The 27,444-nt window shown below is 46.1% G+C and overlaps 1 protein-coding gene across 2 annotated transcripts in view; it reads left to right on the plus strand.

The window, feature by feature from the left end:
- The window catches only part of ARHGAP10 (Rho GTPase activating protein 10), a 1,033,471-nt gene that overhangs the window by 698,254 nt on the left and 307,773 nt on the right, over positions 1 to 27,444 (plus strand). For both annotated transcript variants that reach the window (XM_085641636.1, XM_085641637.1), the window contains exon 16: positions 19,996 to 20,054. In XM_085641636.1, the coding sequence (XP_085497762.1) occupies positions 19,996 to 20,054 (59 nt within the window). The remainder of the gene's footprint in view (positions 1 to 19,995; positions 20,055 to 27,444) is intronic.

The raw sequence follows: 27,444 nt of genomic DNA on the forward strand, positions 1-27,444 counted from the left end.
CCCCCAGACCATCCCACTCCGGTCGGGGGCAGACTACAAAACTTTATTCACACCTGGGAGTCCATAACATCGGACAAATGGGTGACTCAAATTATTCGGTCAGGGTACTGTCTCGAACTAACATCTACCCCACCCAATATTCCACCAAGGCACCGTACAATGTCACAGGAACATTCCACACTGCTCAAACAGGAGGTGATCTCCCTCCTCCAAAAACACGCTATAGAGCAAGTCCCCGTCAATCAGCAAAATTTAGGGGTCTACTCTCTGTATTTTCTAATACCAAAGAAAGACGGGACCCTGCGGCCCACTCTGGACCTCCGGCCTCTAAATGCATACATACATTCGGACCATTTCCACATGGTCACCCTCCAGCAAGTTCTCCCACTCCTCTGTCAGGGAGACTTTCTCACTACATTGGACTTGAAAGACGCATACTTTCATATTCCAATACACCCTTCTCACAGGAAGTACCTCAGGTTTGTGGTGGACGGTCAGCATTACCAATTCAAGGTTCTCCCCTTCGGGGTCACAACCGCACCACGGGTGTTTACCCAATGCCTAGCGGTAGTAGCAGCACACCTCAGACGCCAACACATTCACGTCTTCCCTTACTTAGACGACTGGCTGATAAAAGCCGCGTCCTACAACCAATGTGTGCAACATACAAACAGCACCATCCAACTGCTCCACCAGCTAGGCTTCACGGTGAACTATCAAAAGTCCCACCTCATACCATCTCACACAAAGCAATATCTTGGGGCCACTATAGACACCTCCAAGGGTATAGCCTATCCCAATTTAGCCAGAATCGCAAGCATACAAGCCTTGCGCCAAACATTCATTGCTCAGCACTCTCTCCCAGCAAGAGTGTTCATGAAGCTAATAGGGATGATGGCATCTTGCATCTTCCATCTTCATAGTGCCCCATGCAAGACTCCACATGCGTCCACTCCAAGAGTGCCTAGCACGGCAGTGGAACCAGGCCCAGGGACAGCTGACAGATCTGGTGTTGGTGGACGGCCGCACCCATCACTCTCTGCAGTGGTGGAACACCACAAACCTTTCCAAAGGGCGGCCGTTCCTGGACCCGGTTCCTCAGGTGATTCTAACAGCGGACGCATCGCTCTCCGGCTGGGGAGCACACCTCCTACACCTCACAATGCAAGGTCTATGGACGCCGCAGCAAAAGTCGCTCCACATCAACCATCTGGAGCTATTGGCGATCTTTCTAGCCCTAAAATCCTTTCAGAAACGAATTTCAGCCAAAGCAGTCCTCATTCGCACAGACAATATGACTGCAATGTATTATATTCAAAAACAGGGGGGACACACTCTCCCCAGCTCTCCCACTTAGCACAGAGCATATGGAGATGGGCGATTCCACAAAAAATCTTTCTCCTGGCACAACACGTCCCAGGCATACAAAACCCCATGGCAGATCTGCTCAGCAGACAAACGCAACAAATACACAAATGGGAACTGCATCCACAAGTTCTTCGCCCATTCTTCCGCAAGTGGGGGCATCCTCAGATAGACCTCTTCGCCACCCACGAAAACAAAAAATGCCCAAGCTTCGCCGCCAGATACCCACACCCATTGTCTAAAGGCAATGCGATATGGATGAACTGGTCAGGCAAATTTGCATACGCCTTTCCACCTCTCCCGCTAATTCCATTAGTGGTCAGGAAGCTACAACAGCACTCCCTCACACTCATTCTGGTAGCCCCAACATGGGCCAGGCAGCCGTGGTACACCACACTATTACAGCTATCGGTGGTACCACATCAAAAACTGCACCTGTCCCCATGCCTCCTAACTCAGAACCATGGAGAAATCAGGCACCCGGACCCAGCTCAGCTCAACCTTGCGATCTGGCTCCTGAAATCTTAGAATTTGGGTACCTCAACCTTCCCCCTGATTGCATGAACATTATCAAGGAAGCCAGACGTCCTACCACTCGAGCATGCTATGCCGCAAAGTGGAAGAGATTTGTTGTTTACTGCCGTAACAATACAATCAACCCTTTAGATGCATCCATACAGCACATCATATGCTATCTACTCCATCTTCAAAGGTGTAACCTGGCATATTCATCCATACGCCTACACCTAGCAGCGATTGCTGCTTACCTGCAAAACAGACAGCATTTATCACTGTTCAGAGTGCCCGCTATTAAAGCCTTTATGGAACGAGTAATTCCTCCCAGGGCACCACCTTCCCCTGTATGGAATCTAAATGTAGTTCTTACTAGGCTAATGGGTCCGCCCTTCGAACCAATGCATAAATGTGAGCTACAGTTCCTCACCTGGAAAACAGCTTTCCTCGTAGCTATCACTTCCCTTAAAGGGTTAGTGAAATACAAGCGTTCACTATACAAGAACCCTTTTTACAGATACATCACAGCAAGGTGATACTTCGTACAAATCCAAAATTTCTGCCCAAGGTCATTTCCCCCTTCCATCTTAATCAATCTGTGGAATTACCGGTCTTTTTCTCGCAACCTCAATCTGTTGCGGAAAGGGCTCTACATACACTTGATGTTAAGAGGGCTTTACTGTACTACATACAAAGAACGCAACCTTTCAGGAAGACTAAACAATTGTTTGTCTCCTTCTCTCCACCGCATAAAGGCAACCCCATCTCTAAATCAGGGATAGCTAGGTGGATTGTAAAGTGCATACAAATTTGCTATCACAAGGCAAAAAGAACATTATCTGTTCCACCTAAAGCCCTCTCTACAAGAAAGATAGGGGCTTCTATGGCTTTTCTAGGGAACATACCCTTAGATGACATCTGCAAAGCAGCCACATGGTCAACTCCGCACACCTTCACAAAACATTACTGTGTAGACGTGCATTCCAAACAACAAGCTAGTGTGGGCCAGGCTGTACTAAAGACACTATTTCAAACCGCTGCAACGGATACCGGTGGTCGCCGCTAGGGCTGGGTACTGCTATGTAATCTATGCAAAAGTGTACACTCTGCAGCTCATATGCCTCGAACGGAATATGCTACTTACCAGTATGCATCTGTTCTTGGCATGTAGAGCTGTAGATTTGTACACGCCCACCCGCCTCCCCGGCTACCTGTATCCGTTCCAGTCTATCTTATTTTGATACAACACACATGGGTTTCTTACTGTTATCACTACGCTCCATCTTTTCCCTGCTGGCGAAAAACAATCTGAGGATGGAGCCGAAGCCCATGCGCAGTACGGACCGAAGGAGGAGTCACCCAACTCGTGACTTCCAAAGACTGTCCAAGAACAAAAACAAACTGCAAACATCCGGGCCCAACACCAGATGGCGATCTAAGCAAAAGTGTACAAATCTGCAGCTCTACATGCCAAGAACAGATGCATACTGGTAAGTAGCATATTCCTTTCAAATATCTATGGAGGTCGCTGTATTGGACAATCATTCCTTGCAGACAACTAAAAGTTAATTCTATCACTTATATATGCTTCTTTAGTTTTCAAAATATAGACAACCAAGGAGTTGGATAACATCTATATGAGAGAGATAAGATCTTTATTGAACCGACGTTGCTCCACACTAAAGTCTAAATTACAGCTCGAACTGTCTTTAATCTCATTGACCACTTTGCATATTGGAGCAATGTTACCCTACATATGCACTTGCAACTCAGCCAAGGCAAACCCCTTAAAAAAACTAATAGTAGATGAATTAAAAAAAGAGTGTTGGATACACCACAGCAGCTATAAAAAAAAAAAAAGGCATCCGGCACTTATAAAGATGACTTGCCCAGAGCATAAGGTTCTCATATGGAAATCTTTGAAGACCAATAACAGACTGAATGATCTGCCCAAGCTACAGTTCCATAAGCACTCAGATTACACAGATTGACAACTATCTATCTACAAGTCAGAAAGAACTGTACTCCAGATTAGATGCTGCTTGTAAAATAAGGTACTCGTAATTCAGACTCCTATACGTACAGCTTGCTTGGAACACGCACTGCTTATCCTCAATGAAATGCAAGCTTTGCTGCTGTAGAGAAGAGTCAGTTGGTCACATCATCTGCTTATGCACCTCCGTATTGGACTTAAATAAAAAGAGTTTGCGGACATCGTTTATTGAGGCAAACTCTGACTGTTCAAGAAACAATCAAGTACTGCTTTTCCTCAAATTATCGGGAAGCTCACTGAATTTCTGGAACTTTCTCTTGTTCTTTTACAAAAGTCTATTAACTAAAATGTCTCTCTAAATTCCTCACTGTAATTTTTGTCTCACCTATACTGAGCTGTCAATTTCATCTTCAATGTATTCATTTAAAGTGTTCAAGCAGTGTAATTATATGTAATGCTTTAATTATTTTACTTGACATGTTTTGTAAACAATAAACGTGCTTACATACACAGTGGGACCGTACCTTGGTCAGGACTTTTCTTATCTGTACACTCTTTGAGATGATGGATAGCTACTTGCTGCATCTCCTGATTTTAAAGACCATCTTCCTGATTTAGATTGTGAGTTCCTGGCATATGTAAACTTCAGGCCCTTTCACTGCAACTGCCCTACACCTCCTTCCCATAGCTGGTAATCCATTGCTCTGCCATCAGGTTTGCAGCATCCATCAGAACATGTTACATAACTTTGTTTATGCCCTTTCTGGTGGATCCTCTATTTAACCATAGATTCTTTACTGCCCTCCCTGCTCCCCACTCTGTGGAGTGGCCTAAATTGTTCCGTAATTAGAATTCAGCACACTGGCTCTAACAATTGTTCATGCCCTGTGTCTGAGGGCGTAGAAAGAGACAAGCAAGACACTGATATCTGCGCACAGGGGTAGCGCTTGTGTGCAGCCCCACTCCATCACTTCCAGGGCAATGTGGAGTCAGCATGGAGTCACATGGCTCACCTAGCTGTGTTCTGGAGCACTACTATGGAGAAAGATTTCTGGGTCCCGGCAAGATGGCGGCTGAGTGAGAAGTGTCAGCCGTAGGTGCTCTCCCGCTGTGATGCAGTAACGAGAATATCCGTAAAATAACCCCCAGAACCGAAGAATGTGGAGCCCCCCCCGATAGGAATCTGATGGGAAGCGGCAGCGTGGCAACAGCAATCAATAGAGACTTGTGCAACTTACGGAGTTGGGCTGCGGCGCTGGTTCGGAGTGCAGAGCAGCTGATTCTCGGCTTTGAGCGTTTTGAACGGGTCTGGCTTCCGGCATCTCCTGCTCCAGCTCGGGGAGGCATGGGTCCCAAAGCTGTTTCGAGGGGTAGAGGTGCGGTTGAACGCAGTGGCCCTCCGGCGCCTCCCTTGGAGATCGAGCCGATCCCAGCAACCGCTCGTGGACGCAAGCAGAAATTTGGTGGGCGTACCGAGAACTCGGCTGACAGGAAGGGGAGGGATGTGGGTGCCCAGCCCCAGCCACACCGGTCCTCCGTATCGGTGATCGAGTTGCTCAGAGGATTGGGGGCTGGCTCTGCCGGTGCTCAGGAGGGAGACCAGATTGAAACAGCCGGAGGAGCTGGTGCCCCAATGCTGTTGGGTAAGGAGCTGAGTGGGGCCGGAGAGGGGCTTAAAGAGCTGGTGAATCAGAGCAATATTGAGGAGCAGCCGACTAAGGAGACTGATCTTCATGGCACTGATCTATTGCGGCAAGCGGCTGGTGGGAGCGGAATGGCTGAAAAAACTCTGCTTATGGTCCCCCCGGGCAGGGAATCACCTCAGGTAATAGTTCCGAATCAGAAGCTGGAGTCGTGACAGACATACAGGAATTTGGACCTGACCAGGCACAGGAAAACGGGCAGGAAAATCTGATGGCTCCTCCAAAGGAGGGGATAAAACCAAACATAAAACCGTATGAAGGCAAAGCAGGGCTTAAGGGGGATCAGAATGATTTAATAGGAGAAGAGGATCGGAACATACCCCGCCAGGTGCCCACTGGGAATCCAAAACACAAGGGGAGCTCTAGGGCCCTTAGAACCCCGCTGGGGCATAGGGAAAGAGATATAGACTCAGAGGCAAATTATTTTTTCTCATTATCTGATACAACATGGTCAGGTTTCGGCTCAGATTCAGGAGGGGATACGTTGTCAAGCGATGAGATGGTCATACAAGATAAGGATACGGCAGCCTCAGGTTTGGCAAGTGGCAGGGTCGGAGAAGGCCCAAATGAGGCGAGGGCGCCGGCAAAAAACGTCCCGAGCTGGCGCAAGGATTTTAGTATGGGAGGCCCAAGGTGAGATTATGGTCCCTATCCTGGGGGCTACCGCTGTGCAAGGGATCGTGAGGGAGAGGTTATGGTTTTCTTATTCTCCTCCACATGTTGGGGTCCTTACCCCGTTAGTCGCTTAAGGGGGGGAAGATGTGTTGTAATCTCCCCACTTGGTATTTCCCCTGCACCCCTCACCCATGCTCGCATATGGTACGGTTTTAGAACGTTGACATGAAGTCAACCTTAGAATGTTGATGAGGGGGACTTTGAAAGATATTTGCTAGGACGACAGACAAGCAGAGGATGCAGTATATTTGTTGACAAATAAAGAAGTTAAAAACCATTTACCAGCGTGGCTCCTTACTACAGATACGGCAGCCTCAGGTTCGGCAGCAACGGATCGATCGATGAATCTTAGTACAAAGAGACCTGAGAGGCAAAAGCAGGGGGCCCTGAGATGGGATTATGCGCTCTGAGACCAACTGATGGGTGTTGCCAACAATACCCCGGATGATGGGCTCACTCCGGACCCTCCAACTTTAGAATCAATCCTGCAGTGCGTGGTTGCACATCGTGAGGAATTTCGGTTGGAAAGTAAAAGATCGCAGAATGCCTCTCGAAAATTGCAAGGGGCCATTAGGAAAGTAGCAAAAACTTGTAAAGACATAAGTGACCGGATGACCGATACGAGTCTCGGACGGATTTGTTGGAGTCAGAGGTCGCTGGCTCAAAGGGTCAAGCGGAAGCCCATGATGCTCGAATTGTGGATATGCAGTGGAAGCTGGAGGAGAGTGAGAACTACCAGTGAAGGAACAACTTGAGATTCCTGGGCATTCCAGAGGGAAAGGAGGGGCCCGATCCACGCACTTACATGGTTCAACTGTTGCGGGACTCCTTTCCGGAACTGGTTGGCTGGAACTGGCAACAGGCGATGCAAAGGGCACACCGGGTCCCTTTCACCATTCGACAACCAGCCCGCCCCGATAACAAGCCTAGGGCATTTCTGGTCTATTTTGGAAATTATTTACTGAGACAAAATGTTTTTGAAAGGGCTAGACCAGATGCACAACATAGCATAAATGGGTTTTCGTATATTACTAGACCAGATTACTGCCATGTCACGGTTGAACGTTGGTGGCGCTCGCGCCAGATGATAAAGCCTTTCCAAGATAGGGGAGCGCAGGCTTTCCTTCTAAATCCCGCTCGACTAAAAGTAGTCTGGAAGGACACTACGAGATTCTTTACTTCAGAAATAAAGGCAAAGGAGTTCCTAGAGGCTGGGGGGAGAGTATAACTCAAGTTGTCAATACAAATAGTCCATCCTTTTCCCATAAATTAAATTGTGTGGTTTTGCCTCGGGCGAGGCCATAATTGGGATAACCGGGGTGGCGGGTTCACGGGGGTTAATATGGATTAATATGGGTTTTAAGTACATATAGCACAAGCATCATTTTCGGGAGAGTACACCGATCATCCACTACAGACCTGACAGGTCTGTTGCCTTCTTGAACAGGGAGGGAGGAATGGGGGGGGGGGGGGTCAGGTAGGGGAGGGGAGAGGGGGGGAAGGGTAGGGGGGCGTAATAATTCAGGAAAATTGGAGGAGAATCGAGTTCAGATTGACACAGAGATGAGGGAATGTTTTAAGGCACAATTTAGGTATCAAATAAATTACAAGGATGGGTAGGCTGAGAATCTGCTCGGTAAATATTGGGGGGTTGAATGATGGTGGCAAGACAAATAGATCGGCAGAAGTGGTACGGTCGTGGGGGGCAGATGTCATCTGCCAACAAGAGACTCGCATCCCATGGCAAAAGCGAGGGCTTAACATCATCCCTGGACATACGCAGGCAATCAGCTCACTGCAGACAACCACTACGAGAGGTGTTGCTATACATACTTCCAAACGGATGCCCTTGGCTGAGCAGACTTTAGCGGATAAATGGGGAAGGTGGGCAATAGTCTTATTACCTAGCAGGGTAACACCATGTACAATTTACGGCTCTAACCTTGACGACCCAGATTTAGGGGCAAAATTAGAGCTTGAACTAGCTTCCTGGCCATCCCCACTTATAATCTGTGGAGATTTTAACATCCACTTAGGAACACAGGAAACGCTTGGGGGAAAGTATCTGGGGAGGAAGCCACAAGTATTTAAGGCCCTTAAAGCTTTAGTAGGAAGTCATGGTTTAGAGGACGTTTGGGCTTGGAAAAAAGCTGGGGATGCCGGGTATACATATTTCTCTTGCCCTCATCGGAAGTATGTTAGGCTCGATTATTTTTTTATCTCTGCCTCTCTTGTAGAGGCAGAGAGAGGCAGAGATAAAAGAGGTAGCTCCCTCTTGTAGAGGGAGCTACCATACGGAAACTGCCAAAGGTTCTATCAGATCATAACCCTCTGATGTTGGAAATTGAGGTTCAGGAACATGAGAATCTTCCCTCAAAATGGTCCTTTGACAGAAAACTTTTGGCTACCGAGGGCTTTATAGATCACATTAGGGGGTGGACCAAACAATTTTACGAGGCAAATAGGTATAGTGCATCAAGAGAAATCGTCTGGGATACATTTAAGGCCTGCCTCAGGGGTGAGATTGTTAGTTTTGCTGGGCATCTTAGGAAAGAACAGAGTGAGGTCATACAACAGCTCATGGCTGAACTCTCCAAATATGAGGAACAGCACCTGGGAGCTATTGAAAAAAACCAGATGGAATTACTGAGCCAATTAGAATTAAAAGTAATCAGCACTAAAGCAAAAATTAACGGAATATACAATAACAGAAATGCTAAGATATATCAAACCCGGGCCAGGGACAATTATGAATACGGGGAGATGACAGGGAGACATCTTGCACTCAGACTGAAACAGCGGGCGGCGGCAAATAATATTATGAAGCTAAAGAGGAAGGATGGGAATATGGTAACCAAACCTCAGGACCTTGTTCAGGTCTTTGCTGAATTTTATGGTGACCTGTACAGCTCTGAGGTTGATCCGCAAATATTAGCATGGGTGGGAACCGTTGTCTTCCCCCCTATAATACAGGAATTAGAAGAAGACATCTCGCTAATTGAAGTCACCAAGGCACTCCAGGCTATGGCACCTGGTAAGGCCGCCGGCCCAGATGGGATCCCGATGGAAATATGCAAAGCCTTGCACCCTGAGCTTGCACACTTGTTGCTGGACCTGTTTCTGGCAGTACAGTATAGGGGTAATCCGCCTCAGTCCTGGAAGGAAACCAATATGGTTATCTTTCAGAAAAAGGGAAAACCATCTGAAGATCCCGCTTCGTATCGGCCCATCTCCCTTATAAATGCGGATGAGAAACTATATTCTAAAATCATAGCGCTCAGACTCGCAAAAATAATTGCCTCCCTGGTCAGTCCGTGGCAGCACGGATTTATTCCTGGTCGAGGAACGACGGATCACGTTCGACGTGTAATCTCATTATTTGATATGATGGAACAGACAGGGGAGCAAATGTCCCTTATATTATTGGATGCCCAAAAAGCTTTTGATCAGGTTGAGTGGGCACACCTTTGGCAGATTTTAAGTACTAACGGTTTCGGCCCCCGTATACCGACTGCCATAAAGGCTATGTATGTACAACCCCATGCAAAAATTCAACTGATGGGGATGGAGTCGGGAAGACTTAAGATCTCACGAGGTACTTGACAAGGATGCCCGTGCTCCCCAATTCTTTTCGCTCTTTATATCGATCCATTAATTAGAACAATGCTAAACAATCAGGCTATCAAACCTATAGTGGTCAGGGGATACAACACCAAAGTACTAGCTTACGCTGATGACATCGCAATAGTAACCCCTGACCCAAAGGAATCTTTGGATCGGATCGAGGTTCTGGCATCAGAATTTGGGAGTCAATCGGGCTATAGACTGAATACAGGTAAAACCAAGATTGTCTGCTCCAAAAATACCCAGTTTCATGACTCACGGAGGTCTACTGAGGCCACATATTTAGGGATAAATATAAATGCGGAGGTAGGGACGGTTTGGGACATCAATTCGGCACAGCTTTTTAATAAGATAAGTAGCGACTTAAAACAAATGGATAATTTACATCTTTCCATCATAGGACGTGCGAATATCATAAAAATGACTATGTTCCCCAATTTTTTTTATTTATTTAGATGTATTCCGCTGGAACCTTCAAAGGGATTTTTTTTTAAAGTCGAAGGAATATTTTCACAATTTATTTGGGGATATAAAAAGATTAGAAGGTCAATGAAGCTGATGACTTTACCACAAAGCCGTGGGGGTCTGGCAATCCCCCATATGCTATATTATTACTGGTCTGTAACTTTGCAGCAAATGATTAGTCTCTTTCGGTCTAAAAACTGTTCAGGGACTACCCAGGCAGACCAAAGCAGGGAGATTCCCCCCTCTATCTATGAGCTGGTCCTAGGGGAGGTAGCATCAGGTATATTATTGAGGCAGCTCGAAGGGAGCTATTATAAAAAAACGCGGTTTAAATTAGTCAGAACTGCTTGGTACGTTTGGAATAAGGTAAGAAAACTTTTGAGAGTCCCAAAGGTTCAGAGATAAATATTTTTATGGCGCTCGTCAATGTTCCCTTCTTTACTTTATGATAGGTTAGGCAGGAACTGGGAGCAGGCCGGAATTAATGCTGTAGGTGATATGTTTTATCAATCAGAGGTAATGTTATTTAAAGAGCTTCAAACACAATATGGCGTAGATTCTAAGACTTTTTTAAAGTATTTACAAATTAGGGAGATAATTAAACCAGTATTGGGTCAATTTAGTAACTCGGACAGCATCCCTATGCAGGATTGGCTGGGACATAGGCAGCCCCGGGTTAAAGATTTGTACTCAATTGTTCTGAATGCCAATCATGACGACATAGTCAGCTCAGAAAGTGTTTGGGCAGGGAAGTTGGGGGATCAGGATGTTGATATGTGTAGATCTTTATACTTGTAAAAAAAAAATCTTTTTGGCTGCAAATCTTAAAGCTCAACACTTTAAAACTCTGTTCAGGCTATATTACACCCCAGCAAAATTGTTTACTTGGGGGGAAAAGGGAAACTGACAGGTGCCCACGATGTGGCCAGGGCCCGACTGATTTGGTTCACATGTTCTGTGGTTGTAGCAAACTGGGTATCTTGAAACAAAGAATAGATTTTTTTTAAATCAAACTATAGGGGGTATAGCTCGATTAACCTCTACACTGATTATATTTGGTGTTGATGACAGTTTACAGATGGACTCTTCCCAAACGTATTTTTGTTTCATGGTAACAGCCATTTTGCGTATAATTATCGCAACTAGATGGAAAGATGCAGATCCACCTTTGTTTCAGGAATGGTATGCTAGGCTCTTTCATGTCTTTAATTTAGAGAAGCGTTACAACAAACAAATGATGGACGGAATGCTGACAATGCAGACATTCTCCCCCAGTCAAGAGATCTGGGTTAAATCCATCGTTCTTTTGCCCACTACGCCACCCCAGTTTAGACATGGCCATATGCAAATCAGTCTTGACCCTGTGCCTCATGGGAACAGTCCAGCCCGAACTGCCAAGCCATGTCTTCCCTGGACCGGAATCAAGCATCCTAGGACCGGTTTCTGGCTATCAGCCGTCATCAGCCAGGATAGCTTGACTCCAGTGGCGTAGTGAGCACGGGTCCCACGTCTGGGAATACCCATCCCACTTAGGGCGAAAAGCGTTACAACAAACAAATGATGGACGGAATGCTGACAATGCAGACATTCTCCCCCAGTCAAGAGATCTGGGTTAAATCCATCGTTCTTTTGCCCACTACGCCACCCCAGTTTAGACATGGCCATATGCAAATCAGTCTTGACCCTGTGCCTCATGGGAACAGTCCAGCCCGAACTGCCAAGCATTCCGTCCATCATTTGTTTGTTGTAACGCTTTTCGCCCTAAGTGGGATGGGTATTACCAGACGTGGGACCCGTGCTCACTACGCCACTGGAGTGAAGCTATCCTGGCTGATGACGGCTGATAGCCAGAAACCGGTCCTAGGATGCTTGATTCCGGTCCAGGGAAGACATGGCTTGGCAGTTTGGGCTGGACTGTTCCCATGAGGCACAGGGTCAAGACTGATTTGCATATGGCCATGTCTGAACTGGGGTGGTGTAGTGGGCAAAAGAACGATGGATTTAACCCAGATCTCTTGACTGGGGGAGAATGTCTGCATTGTCAGCATTCCGTCCATCATTTGTTTGTTGTAACGCTTTTCGCCCTAAGTGGGATGGGTATTCCCAGACGTGGGACCCGTGCTCACTACGCCACTGGAGTGAAGCTATCCTGGCTGATGACGGCTGATAGCCAGAAACCGGTCCTAGGATGCTTGATTCCGGTCCAGGGAAGACATGGCTTGGCAGTTTGGGCTGGACTGTTCCCATGAGGCACAGGGTCAAGACTGATTTGCATATGGCCATGTCTGAACTGGGGTGGTGTAGTGGGCAAAAGAACGATGGATTTAACCCAGATCTCTTGACTGGGGGAGAATGTCTGCATTGTCAGCATTCCGTCCATCATTTGTTTGTTGTAACGCTTTTCGCCCTAAGTGGGATGGGTATTCCCAGACGTGGGACCCGTGCTCACTACGCCACTGGAGTGAAGCTATCCTGGCTGATGACGGCTGATAGCCAGACACCGGTCCTAGGATGCTTGATTCCGGTCCAGGGAAGACATGGCTTGGCAGTTTGGGCTGGACTGTTCCCATGAGGCACAGGGTCAAGACTGATTTGCATATGGCCATGTCTGAACTGGGGTGGTGTAGTGGGCAAAAGAACGATGGATTTAACCCAGATCTCTTGACTGGGGGAGAATGTCTGCATTGTCAGCATTCCGTCCATCATTTGTTTGTTGTATCGCTTTTCGCCCTAAGTGGGATGGGTATTCCCAGACGTGGGACCCGTGCTCACTACGCCACTGGAGTGAAGTTATCCTGGCTGATGACGGCTGATAGCCAGACACCGGTCCTAGGATGCTTGATTCCGGTCCAGGGAAGACATGGCTTGGCAGTTTGGGCTGGACTGTTCCCATGAGGCACAGGGTCAAGACTGATTTGCATATGGCCATGTCTGAACTGGGGTGGTGTAGTGGGCAAAAGAACGATGGATTTAACCCAGATCTCTTGACTGGGGGAGAATGTCTGCATTGTCAGCATTCCGTCCATCATTTGTTTGTTGTAACGCTTTAATTTAGAGAAGGCATTGTATAAATGTAAAGGTAGACGGGCTAAAAAAAGAGGCTGCCTAGTGTGGGGTCCGCTATGGGAAGCAGAGGAGAATTAAGCACACTGTTTATAATTTTAAGGAAAGAGGGAGAAGCCCTCTCACTTTTCTTTGTATCTACCCTTACCAGTAGGATATATTTAATAATACTTGATTATATGCATTGATTAATTAATGAATTTGATTTGTGTCATTCTCGAAACAATTGTATTTATTGGTTTTCATGAATTCAAAAAACAAAAAACAAATTAAAAAAAAAAAAAGGAAGGGTAAGAGCCCTGGTTTGCACGATAAAAAGAAAACATTCACACTTTCTTCGAACACCTGGTCGAAATTGTGGGTTTAGGCCGAAAAAAAGAAAAAAAAAATATCAAACCACATGAATGTTAATCGTCCTTCTAGACCATGAAAATCAAACCCAGCTGCTGTTAGTGAATATCTATTTGCCAACAATGTTAATAAAAAGCAGGTCCAAGCTTTATCTTTTTATTGAGGAACAAGAGTCCATCCTTGAATAATATGCCATGTGTCTGACGATCGTCGCGGGTGACTTTTAATGATAATATACTGTTTCCATATTGGAATGATCCACCACCAGAGGACTTGCCAGACTCGGCCTGTAAAATTGACCTTCCTCAAACATTAGATTCACTTAATAAGAAGTCACCAAAATGTAATTGTATATGGCAAGCTACTCTTTGAGATCAGATGAAGTCCGCTGAATAGAAGAATCTCGAATGACCAGCCAGAAAAACCAACGTTCACTCAACAAATTTAAAAAGCATAATCCGTTTTACCCTACTCCAGTATCCCAAATTCCATGCGTGCAAGAATTTCCAGATGACCTCCAGGAAAGAGTGATTATGACCTCTAGCCAATAACATTGTAAAATGACTTTCAGCAGCAAAAGAAACACTCTGACAAAGGCAGCCTAACTTTGATACGCTGTAGAGCAATTAAATACAAAATGGGTCTTCACACCAAGTCATCTTTGCAAATTAGTTATTAGTTCATTACTTCGTGACTTAATACAACGAATAACCACCCAACTGGTTTGATGCCTGGAAAACATTGTTAAACATGATTTTCAACTTCATCTCCATTATATTAACAGTAGGCATACTTCCTAACGTGACGGGCTTCGCCAGTTAATTATCTTTGTAAAAAGACAACACCGAAAACAGCTGAGGTACTATTTAAAGTATCCACAAACATTATATCGAGATTCTCTGATCAAATGCAATAAAGGCCCGTTATAGGAGAACAACAAAACCTATAGGAAGGAGATGTTAGCCTGGACTCAACTGATTGGTGGTATCAAATCAAATAATGCTAAAAACTCTCAGCTGTGATTGGCTATCGAATCGCAGAACGCAGGAAAGCAAATTATTATTTTATACTAAATGAATCTGGAATACGTACATTAACAACCTCTACTCCAATATGGCAACCACTTAATTCTCTCTGTAGGGGTATACAAACACTTCATTAGTCATTTCACAGAAAAAGTCACGCTGTTGATTAAAAAAAAAAAAAAGCTGATCTTCATGAGCAGCAGGCCCAAATGGAATACCTATTGATGTTTTAAACTCAGACCCCGCCCATATGGAGTTTATTACTTTACAGATTACTTTTGTGTGTACTTCAAACAGATCACGTCCTTCGTCATGTAAGGGGGCATTAATCCACTCACTTCAGAAGAAGTGTTAAACAAGCATTGGCATAGCCAATAGGTCTCGCTTTTGGGACCTTATAAGTATTTAGTTATGCAGCACAATATCCTTGGTGCAACAACATCAACTTGTGCATGGCTAAACACTTATAAGGTCCCAAAGGTGAGACCTATGCCAATGCTTGTTTTTATAGTAAATGTGTTTGCATTATATTGACATTAACATGTGAACTTGCAATTGTTAGTAACTGTGTATTATTTATGTTCAGATCGACGATACCTAATGTAGATCTGTGTTTAAAATGGCTAACGGTTGCCAACTTGTTTCATGACATGAACTTTTTACTTCTAGCAAGCTGAATTTCAATGCTGACATCCCAATGTTCTGCGTATTGAATATAAAAAAGCATGTGCAGAGTACAGGCTGAGAAATTACTAAATAGCAAAGTTGAAAAATAGGAGCGAACGAGCTCTTCACCTGTAGTACCGGTACTACTTCGGTGTCTGTGAGCATAATAGGGAGATGGCCTTACTGCTTTCTGGCTAAATTTAAACGTTACGACACAGTCAAAATAAACTGTATATTTCAGGCGTGCATTTGTAGTTGCATCATTGACTTGCCAAACTTCCCAGGCATTTTAGCGAGGCGTTAGGAGGTACAAGGAGGCACAGAATTTGTTTTATGAATGACAGTAATCGGGGGGGGGGGGGTGGGGCTGAGCCAAACGCTCCGCCTTCTCTTCTTGCAGGCTTGCTGTTTCAAGCCAGGAAGGGAACTGCTCCTTTTCACGGAGAGAGCGGGCAAAATCAGTAACAGTGCAGCGAACTGCAAATGGGGGGGGGGGGTCGAGCAGACAGCGAGAGAGGGGAGGGGAGAAGAGGAGAGACAGAGGGGAACCAGCCATGCGATGAAAATGGCTGCGAACAGCCTCTTCTCTCAATAAAAGTAAGTGATCCTTAAAAAAACACCGATTACAGTCCACTTTCCAAAAGGTCTCCATTTCTGGAGGGGGAGGGTGCAAATCTTAGCTAACGTTTTTTTCAGAGGCAGGGTGCAGCCGTGTGCATAGCCAGAAAGTTGCTCTCTTCAACAAAACAAGGGTTTAAGCCTCAGACCCAATGTGGATTTAGGCAGACAGAGCTTTTAGTATTTTGTTTAATGCTCGCTGTCTTTGGGGCTGAAATAACAGCGTGCACAAGCAACCAATTAAATGAAGTGCGTTTGCTTCCAGAACTAATTCACTAATGTCTTCTCGGGGAGAAAGGCACTGACAATCCCTGATCGCGATCACTGTAAAAGCGAAAGTGATCGCGATCGCGATGACGCACGCTAGGGATGCACGCGCAGCAGCGGTGGGAGGGGTATGGTGCTGAAGGCTGGCGCAGGAAAGGCAGATGGCTGGGCGAGGTGGGAGGGGGGAATGCGGGGAGCAGCTGTGCGCGTGCACGCCATCGTGCACTATAGCTTGTCGCCAGCACAAAAATGTGGGTAGCACTTTCTAAACCCACCTACTAAGTGTTTCGCCAGACCAGCGCATGCCCTGGGTCAGGCGAGACCTAAAAATTGACCAAAAACTATTTCTTTATAGCTCTTCTTCGTTGTGGAGGAAAGTTATTTGGAAAATACATCATGGACAATCTTTATGCTTGGTCGACCAGATTAAAAGTACTTTAATCCAACCAATCTGGATTTCAAACAGTCTGTTCCACTATTGAAAATGTAGTCGCTCTTCAACTATGAGTGGACAAAACAACAAAGAAAAACCTTTCACTCTTTGTGTGTCGCACAGGTTACAGTTCAGCAGATTTTGTGATAAACTATCAAAATGGGGAAATGACTATACTTTATTACATCTTTTGATAGCATTACATGCTGAAACTTGGTTGAAAATTAAATTGACTATGTTCTTTCTCCAAAGATGATGACATTGAACTGTCTAAAGCAGGAATGCATCCTGACTCCTCATCTTTTTTTCCCTATAAATCTCTGACCTATCATTGGATTTAGATTGTGTCGCAGGCTTACCGGCAAAAGTAGGTACTCAACCCATCGCTTACTTGGCCAATGTGCATGATGTAATCAGCTTGTCGTTAACTCCATCGAGTTTCCAAATTCAACTCTTAAAGTTACATCAATATAACTGTGACAATGATTTTTTTTAAAGCCTAGTGGAAATGAAAGTGTTGTCCATTTGGCAAAACTACCAACAGTCGCTGTGGAAAAGAGAGGATAAACAAATTGGACATGTAAACACAGACACCTATTTGGGAGTAACTACTGATAATAAGCTGTCATGGTCTTATATTTTTTTAGCCAAGAAAGGGAAAGCATGTAACATTACTAAATCAATAACAACGTTTTCAAATATCTATGGAGGTCGCTCTATTGGACAATCATTCCTTGCAGGCAACTAAAAGTTTATTCTATCACTTATATATGCTTCTTTAGTTTTCAAAATATAGACAACCAATGAGTTGGATAAAATCTATATGAGAGAGATAAGATCTTTATTGAACCGACGTTGCTCCACACTTCAGTCTAAATTACAGCTCGAACTGTCTTTAATCTCATTGACCACTTTGCATATTAGAGCAATGTTACCCTACATATGCACTTGCAACTCAGCCAAGGTAAACCCCTTAAAAAAGCTAATAGTAGATGAATTAAAAAAAGAGTGTTGGATACACCACAGACCTGAGCCCAGCAGCTATAAAAAAAAAAGGCATCCAGCACTTATAAAGATGACTTGCCCAGAGCGTAAAGTTGTCATATAGAAATCTTTGAAGACCAATAACAGACTGAATGATTTGCCCAAGCTACAGTCCCATAAGCACTCAGATTACACAGATTGACAACTGTCTATCTACAAGTCAGAAAGAACTGTACTCCATATTAGATGCTGCTTGTAAAATAAGGTACTCGTAATTCAGACTCCTATACGTACAGCTTGCTCAATTTTAAGGTTTTTGGAACACGCACTGCTTATCCTCAATGAAATGCAAGCTTTGCTGCTGTAGAGAAGAGTCAGTTGGTCACATCATCTGCTTATGCACCTCCGTATTGGACTTAAATAAAAAGAGTTTGCGTACATTGTTTATTGAGGCAAACTCTGACTGTTCAAGAAACAATCAAGTACTGCTTTTCCTCAAATTATCGGTAAGCTCACTGAATTTCTGGAACTTTCTCTTGTTCTTTTACAAAAGTCTATCAATTAAAATGTCTCTCTAAATTCCTCACCGTAATTTTAGTCTCACCTATACTGAGTTGTCAATTTTATCTTCAATGTATTCATTTAAAGTGTTCAAACAGTGTAATTATATGTAATGCTTTTATTATTTGAATTGATATGTTTTGTATACAATACATTTGCTTACTTACACAGTGGGACCGTACCTTGGTCAGGACTTTTCTTATCTGTACACTCTTTGAGATGATGGATAGCTACTTGCTGCATCTCCTGATTTTAAAGACCATCTTCCTGATTTAGATTCTGAGTTCCTGGCATATGTAAACTTCAGGCACTTTCACTGCAACTGCCCTACACCTCCTTCCCATAGCTGGTAATCCATTGCTCTGCCATCATTTTTTTCTGAGGTTTGCAGCATCTATCAGAAGAACATGTTACATACCTTTGTTTACGCCCTTTCTGGTGGATCCTCTATTTAACCATAGATTCTTTACTGCCCTCCCAGCTCCCCATTCTGTGGAGTGGCCTAAATTGTTCCGTAATTAGTATTCAGCACACTGGCTCTAACAATTGTTCATGCCCTGTGTCTGAGGGCGTAGAAAGAGACCAGCAAGACACTGATATCTGCGCACAGGGGTAGCGCTTGTGTGCAGCCCCACTCCATCACTTCCAGGGCAATATGGAGTCAGCATGGAGTCACATGGCTCACCTAGCTGTGTTCTGGAGCACTACTATGGAGAAAGATTTCTAGATCCAGGCTCACACCTGGGGAGTATTCTAAGGTTGAGGAATCTATGGTTAGATAGAGTATCCACCAGAAAGAGGGTTGCCAAAGGTGAGTAACTTGTTCATCTTACATAGTTACAGAGACTCAGAAAGCCAACGCCTGAGTATCCCTGCTATGCCTTGAAAAGCTGATAAGTCTTGCCAGGGGAACCCTGGATGAATATCAACAAGTTTTCATAGCGAGGGCATGACTCAAAGAGAATGACTAATTATCTATGAAGAGGAATCTCCTTCGCAGCTAAAGCTCCTGCTGTGTGGAATGCTCTTCCAACTTACCTACGCCGTGAAGATATCAAATCGTTTCGGAGAAATTTAAAAACCAAGCTTTTCATGCAGGCTTACAGAGAGTTGGAAATCTGGATTCTTCTGGTGGCCCAGACCTTATCTTTCTGTTACTACAGTCTCTCAGTACCAAGAAACCGACAGTGTACGTGCACTTTAGACGTTTTGTTAGCATAACAAGAAGGTTCTACATTAGCATAGCCTTACTTGAGAGGTCAGGCCCCCTTCTGTTTTTTTCGGGCTGCTAATCTGGCACTCTCACAAAGTGTGTGGTGGACACAGCCTCTTGTGTTCCACTGCTGACATGTTGCATTGGGATTATTGAAGTTCCAGTTCAAGAAAGGTGCTAGACCAAGACCTGCCTGTTTCTCTCTCTATTCCAGATCTAACATGTGCCAAAAAAACAAAGTGAGGCAAGTGTCTGTGCCAGTGCTTGAGGAACATCTGACATCTTACACTGTGATTTTGAAATCTTTGATATGTTATTGTACATATATTTGCTTGATGGATTATTTGATGGTAAAACTTCAGTATAGCTAACCAGAGCGTCTGAATATACAACATTGCATTGTGGAAGCCCCCCTCTAAAGTGAACTAGACAGCAAGCTAATAAACTTATTTTACTGTCTTTTCATTGTCTTCCAGGAGCCTTCCTGAGCCCCTCATGACGCACAGGCTGTACGGCGACTTTATCATTCCTGCCAGTAAATATTTAAATATTATATACTGCTGATTAACTTTGTAGTCCATTGCAAGTGTTCTGTGAGTCAATGATAAAAGTGAAGTGTAATTTCAGCCATTACAAAAGAGATCTGTGATACGTATTCAGGTCAAAAGCTTTGCTAGAGTGCTGTGCAACATTTAGTACTGCTGCAAGAAGAAAAGCTAGTTGTGAATGTCTGTGATCATTTCGGTGCCGCAGAGGCACAGTTTTAGTTGGTTGAGAACAGAGGTAAGAGAGCAGATATTTACCATGCCATATGCCCTCAGTATAATTTTTTTTTTAACTAAATATTATTTTGAGTAATCCCCTTTCTGATTAGGGCTTCTAACTGTATTTTCCTTACATTTTGAATATTCCTCAGGCATCATACTTGATCCAGAAACCTTTTCTGCAGTACCTATGCACGTCAGTGGGTGGCGCCAGGCGTCTCCACTCCCACAATTAGGTACACAGCCTATATAGGTGCCAGGCCTGTGTGGTGATGTCAATTGCTTTCTTTCCGAGCTACTAAATGTTGATCTTGAGCTACTTTTCATCTCTTTGTGACTTATCTAGCTAAATTCTACAGTGTGCGTTGAAAATGTCACCTCCCAAGGTAAGAGGATTCAAACTCTATAAGGTCTATTGCAAACAGATATCTGTGACAGATCCTCATCAGGTTTGCCTGTGGTGCCGGGGTCAAGTCACCACTCCAAGGCCTGTGGTGATGGCACATCGATGAACCAGAAGGCCACACGAGGCGAAGCTGTACATCGCCAAGCATCCACATCATGACCTGTACAGGTCCAAGGGTCAGTCTCAGTCCCGTTCCCAGTCTAGAAGTCACAGGAGTTGATCACAAGGTTGCTTGTCATCGTGCTCCAAATCTTCTGATAAGTTGAAGAAAAAACATGAAAAAAATCCAAGCAGGACTCTGTCCCTTCCACCCACTCTTGTACTCCTGAGAAGGCACGAGGGTGTTGTCATGCCTCTCATTCTTGCTTCAGAAGTCGGAAGACGTTGGAGCCTAGCCCTCAACTTATCACTGGACAATCTGAGTTTCCGGGGCTTCTCGGTCACTGAGGCAAATCAAAGAGTTCCACGAGGCCATGCTCCAACTCTTTGAATCACTCCCAATGCCCTCTGGCGCACCTGCAGGCTGCAAGGAGCCGAGAGGCCCTCCATCTGGGATACCATCAGCAGGTTCACCCTCGGCACACGCTGGACCATCTAAACCAGTCACTGGGCCATCTCAGGCACCTGTATCGGCACTCCCTCTGACTCTTTAACCCACTCCAGTTCCCAGAACATCAGCACCCAAGCAGACTTCTTTAGCGCTAGAGGACAAGGTGCCCAATTTGAGCTCTCCAAGTCAGCGCCATTGCATCCCCTTCTGAGGTCCCGCTTGGTTATTGCTGAACCACAACCTTCTGCCTTGGACCCACTTAGTGTGCCTCCTCAGCAAGGCAGGTCCCACAAATTAAATTCCTTGTTCAGGATAGATTGCAAATAAGGACTAAAATGCAGGTGGTCAAATTGGCCAACCCTACCACGAGGAAAAAGGGCATGATGACCTCAAGGATGCCAGCTGCCTTGACACTTATTTTGATTCTGACCTCCTCTCACCCCCTGGTCCTTCCACTGAGGAATGTGCCTCCTTTGCCATAGTCATGCGGAGTATGTAACAATAGACGGGTCAACCCGTTAACTCTTAGAACCAGTGCCTCATTGAAGAGAAGCGGAGGCTTCCTGTCTCCTCCCTCTCCTTTTGTCATGCCACAGGTGGTACCTTAACTTAGTTCTCACATATTTGATGTGTACTCCCTTTGAACGGCATCACAGCTGTCCCTTGAGGCTGCTCCCCATCAAAACAGTGTTCCTCGTTGTCATAACATTGGCACCGCAAGTGAGTGAGCATCAAACTCTGTGTCAACCCTTCTGTACACAACTTTGTTCCCGGACAAACTGGTTCTGCAGATGCAAGCATGTTTATTGCTGAAGGTTGTGATGCCTTTCCATGTTGGCCAAAACATCAACTTGCTGGCGTTCTTTACTATGCTTTACCCCTCTAAGAAGGAGAGATTACATTGCTTGGACCCCAGAAGAGTGCTGAGCTATTACATTGATTGCTCCAGAGCATGCCGAGTAGGCGATCAGCTTGTTGTCGGGTTCGCTGAGGCACTCAAGGCAATTCCATGCACTAACTGATCTTCCCCCGCTAGATCATGCTCTGCATTAAGATCTGCTTTGCTTTGGCCAAAATGCAGCCTCTGGAAAGTCTGAGTGCTCATTTCACCAGAGCTAAAGCTGCTATCACTGCATTGGACCACGGAGTTCGTGTTCTGGACATGTACCAGGCAGCTATATGGTTGTTACTCCAAACATTCACAAAGCACTACTGTCTAGAAAGCCAGGTTCACTGAGAGAGACATTTTGTCCATTGTTCTACAGCACATTTTGGTTTGAGTCCATTTACAGACCCACCTCCAACATTTGTACTGCATTGTTATCTATTCAAAAGGTGAGGAATGTGCATTTCGTAATCTCTATCAGAAAAAACAGTTACTTACCTTTGGTAAAGCTCTTTCTGGTACAGACTCTATCCAACTCTAGACTTCTCACAGATCCTCCCAGCCTCCCCGTTCTGTAAATTGGACTCTATCCATTATTAAGATCCCAAGTCTAGGAACCTGCACACAGTCCAAAATCAGTGTGCTGCTGGGGCTCTGCGCCTGGCGGCACGGACAGCCTCCAAAGCAGCTCACGTCAGCGTGTGGGAGTGGCGCATATATAGGCTCCGTACGTCATTCTCTAAGCAGAATGGCGTCGATGAGGAGCCTCACTTTGCCAGCCCTCTCTGCTCATGTCACAGGTGAATTAAAGTTTTCCAGCAAATCCTGGTGCAGCTCCCACACAGATCCAAATGCAGTTCCAGAGGATCAGCCCCAGGCACCAGTCCTCTTGACTCAACCAGTGCCACGGGTCCCAATTCAACACTTGCTCCTGACCATTTCATCTGGGCCTTCAGTATGGGCTGTGCTTCTCAGGATCCTCCCACCAGAGGATTCATCTAGCAGGCTTCTTCCAGTAAGAAGTCATGGTTGGTGTCCATAGGCACCAACAAAGAGACCTGTAAAAGAGAGCATAATAAAGACACGCAACCAGCAAGGCTCTACCAGGAAAACTGGTCATTATGCGAAGCTAAAATGTGCTCTTCTCACAGACAGTGTGTATCATAGCTGCAACTGAGCTCTCCACCCGAGCCTATTGTAGGAGCAAATGAATGATAGTCTGCCAGTGGGCACTAGAACATCAACTCACTCACTGCATGATGCAATTTATTTTTTGCATCACAGAATAAGAGAGGTGTGCAGGTGACGTGAAACAACTTGCTACCATTAGAGCTAGCAGAACAAGCCTGGGAAGTCCAGCTCAGTACCCAGCAAGGCAGTAAAGAGACATCTGATGGGCATAGTGCATCTGCTTCCTCCATTCCACAATCTTTGGTCCTTATCAGGCTGAGAAATAAACATTTTGAGCTGTTGGCCTTCTCTGACAGGAGGCGTCCTCTTTGGTGGAGTTCCGTTTAGGCAGCGGTGAAGTTGGCCATGCGCATAAGTGAGCAACGAGCTCTCGGTCTTCCTCCCTCAAAGTTAAGTCCCGCACCTGCTGTCATCAGTGGAAGATGAAAAAGAGATGGTAATGAGTGGCAGGCAAAGTAGCGGATGGGAGGCTTCTGGTGATAGATGTAATTTGTGATATTCGACAGTATGCAATGTATGTGCGAGAACATGTTATGTGAAAGAAACTGAGTCTGGAAGGGTTAGGAGATGAGGTTGAGTGAAGACGCTGGGATGTGAACTGAGGTTAAGGTTTTGTCAAAATTCCCACCCTGCCATCACTTGAGTAAGGCGGAAATGAGATGAGAAGGAGACTAAGTATGTGAATGATTATCTTTTCGTTGTAAAGATTACTTCTGAATTACGTAGATTGTTATTGTATGTGTGGAAACACTTTTGGCTATGGGAATGGTTAAGGCGGTGGTTGGGTTAAGGTTGAGTGATCAGGGTGGTAGTGGGAGGCGGAGCTAAAGTCTTAACATCACTTGTGAATGCCCCGGTTACTTACCGGTAATCTTCATTACTCCGAGTCCTTGTCTTCCTCGCCACAGTAATCACCAATGAGCCTTCGGCTCCCACAGAAACTCCAAGTATAAGTTTACAGTCTAGTCTCCCTCTCCCACCAATATGGCCCCCGACTACACAGCCAATCCCATAAAGGGACACACAATGCACCAGAACGACCTGAGAACCAAGCCGCAGACATGAAGCCAAGAAGAGGGCCGGGAGGGAAAGGGAAACTATACTGTGGCGAGGAAGACAAGGACTCGGAGTAATGAAGATTACCGGTAAGTAAACGGGGCATTACCTCCTCGTCCGTCTTCCTCGCCATAGTACTCACCAATGAGCCGATACCAAAGCATATCAGCTTCATGTAAGAACAGAGTCACACCAGTAAAAGTCAGCAGCAATGCAAAACTTTATTACAAAAACAGGAAAGACACACATGGAACCTCCAACCTATGGGACCCCGGAACCCAGCACAGAAGAGGCAAAGGCAACCGACGCACACCCCCCCCCAATCTGAAGACGGTAGTGTGACATTAAGGTATGAGGGGAAGACCAAGTGGCAGCACGGCAAATATCCTCCATGGACACCCACTTGAAAGCGGCCCAGGAGACAGCAACCGAATGAGTGGAACGCCCCTGAACAGGAAGAGAAGGAGCCAAGGAAGAAGAACCGTAAGCCAACAAAATAACGTCCTTAATCCAACAAATGAGAGTGGACAGGGAAGGACGCAAACCCCTACGGGACAAACCAAAATTCACAAATAAATTGTCCACCTTGCAAAAAGAAGAAGTCCTATCCAGGTAAATCAATAAGGTGCGACGAACATCCAGAAGATGTAGCAACGACTCATCCTCAGACGAAGGATCAGGACAAAGAACCGGAAGGGACAAGGAACCCATGGACGGAAAGACCCTGCTCAGGCAGTCCGCAACCACGTTTTCCTGACCCAGAAGATAAACAGCCGACAGTGAGGCCAGGTGCAACTCCCCCCAAGAACAAATCAGGAAACTGAGGGAACTGAGGGAAGGAACCCGGCAGCCCCCTTGATGGTTGAGATATGCCATGACCACCTGATTGTCCGTCCAGACCTGAACATGATGACCCAAGAGAAGGTCCAAAAAGGCCAACAGACCTAACTGGACAGCCTTCAGCTCTCTGTAATTGGATGAACAAGACCTCACAATCGGATCCCAAAGACCCTGAGCCGAAGAGTCCCCCAGAGTAGCACCCCATCCCAAAAGGCTGGCATCTGTAGTGAGGACCCGAGAAGGAATCACAAGAAAAAGACAACCCCGGGAGAGATGCACCACGTCCAACCACCACTCCAGGGCCACCCGAACCCCCACCGACACAGGAATCAGGAGATCGAGATCCTGAGAACAGGGGTCCCAATGCCGCAAAATGTGGGAAACCACGGGGTACATGTGAAGGCGAGCCCAAAGAACCACAGAAAGGGAAGCGGACATGAGACCCTGAACCCTCAACCAAAGTCTCGCAGGTTGGGAAGGACGTGACAGCAGGGATCGAACCGCACACAGAACTGAGTCCATCCGAGCAGGTGGCAGGAACACAGACCCCAACAGAGTCATGAAACGAGCCCCTATGAAAGTCAGATCCTGCGTAGGAACCAGGGAAGACTTCCCCACATTCACCAGGAAGCCGTGCTGTTCCAGGACCTGGCAAACCCTCTGGACATGGACCACCGCCTTAGAAAGAGAAGAAGCAGAAATCAATAAATCGTCCAGGTAGGGAAACACCTGAATTCCCTCCCCATGCAAATGACCAACAACAGTGGCCAAAACCTTCGTAAACACCCTGGGAGCAGAGCAGAGACCAAAAGGCAATACCTGAAATTGGAAGTGTCGACACAGAACCACAGAAAACGCTGACTGGCGGGGTGCACAGGCACATGGAGATAGGCGTCCTGTAGATCGATGGCCGCCAGAAAGTCCCCCCGAGAAATCAGAGGGAGGATCAACTTCAGAGACACCATTTTGAAAGTCTGAGGAGGAACGAACCCATTCAGACATTTGAGGTCCAGGACAGGCCGTAGATCCCCCGTGCGCTTGGACACAAGGAACAGGATGGAGTACACTCCTAACCCCAGCTGAGCCTCCGGAACCGGAATCACAGCACCTTTTGCCAGAAGAGCCTCTAAACCGGCCAAAAGCGCCGCTTTCTTGTGAGCCAACCTGGGGCAGGGAGTGGACCTGAAATAGTCTGGAGGAACCCGGCTGAACCCAAGGCGAAAACCCTCGGAAACCACCCGAAGGACCCACTGATCTGACAAAGTCATTCTCCAGGACGCCAGGAAGAATCGCAGTCGACCCCGAACCGGACCCTTCCCCAGGGAAACAGAGTCATGACTTCGAGGGAGCAGAAGCGGAGTATTGAACATTGGAGAACCGGGACTTATCAGTGGAAGGGGCACCCCGGCCACGCCCCCCTACCACGAAAGGGCTGGTGAACACGGCCCCTACGAGAAGGCCCAAAGGCACGGGCAGCACCAAAAGAATGGAAACGACCAGCCCGATCCGGAGCCAGCAGTTTCCTATCCTCCGCAGTCTTCTTGACCATATCCTCCAAAGGAGGACCAAAAAGCTTGACACCAGTAAAAGGAATCTTCATAAGTAAAGATTTCTGGGCAGCATCAGCCTTCCACGAGCGCAACCACAACTGGCGCCTAGCCGCCACTGAAGAACCAGCTGCAGAAGCAGCCGCACCCAAGGCATCAAAGGAGACGTCCGAAAGGAGACGAAACTGTTGCTCCATCATGGCCAACGTAGAGGAGACATCCTCGCCCTGGACCAACAGTTCAGCCAAGGACTGAAAATCCTTCAGCAAGGACTGAATGGTATAAGAGGAATAAGTGGCAGCCCTGATGGAAAAATTGGCAGCAGAAAAAGTGCGCTTCACCGCCCCATCCACCTTCCGATCCACAGGATCCGCCGGGGAGGAATCCTCGGAGACCACAGACCCTTGAGAGGACATCGCCGCCATCAATGAATCAACCTTCACAGAGGAAGGATACTTGGGAGAAAAGTCCTGCAAAGGGTAACGTTTCGCCAAGTAGCGCGGGAAAGCCCCTTTATCAACATCCTTCCACTCATTCTCCAACACCTTCACCACAGAAGAATGCATCGGAATATTATCAGGATCCGGACGCTGATACTGCGCAAAAAAATCATCCTCCATCGGAGCAACCGAATCAGGAAACATCAAGTTGGCGCGAATGTGCCCCAGTACGTCCTTAAGATCAG

This window comes from Triturus cristatus, chromosome 2_2 (assembly GCF_964204655.1).
Source record: "Triturus cristatus chromosome 2_2, aTriCri1.1, whole genome shotgun sequence".
NCBI classification, from domain to species: domain Eukaryota; kingdom Metazoa; phylum Chordata; class Amphibia; order Caudata; family Salamandridae; genus Triturus; species Triturus cristatus.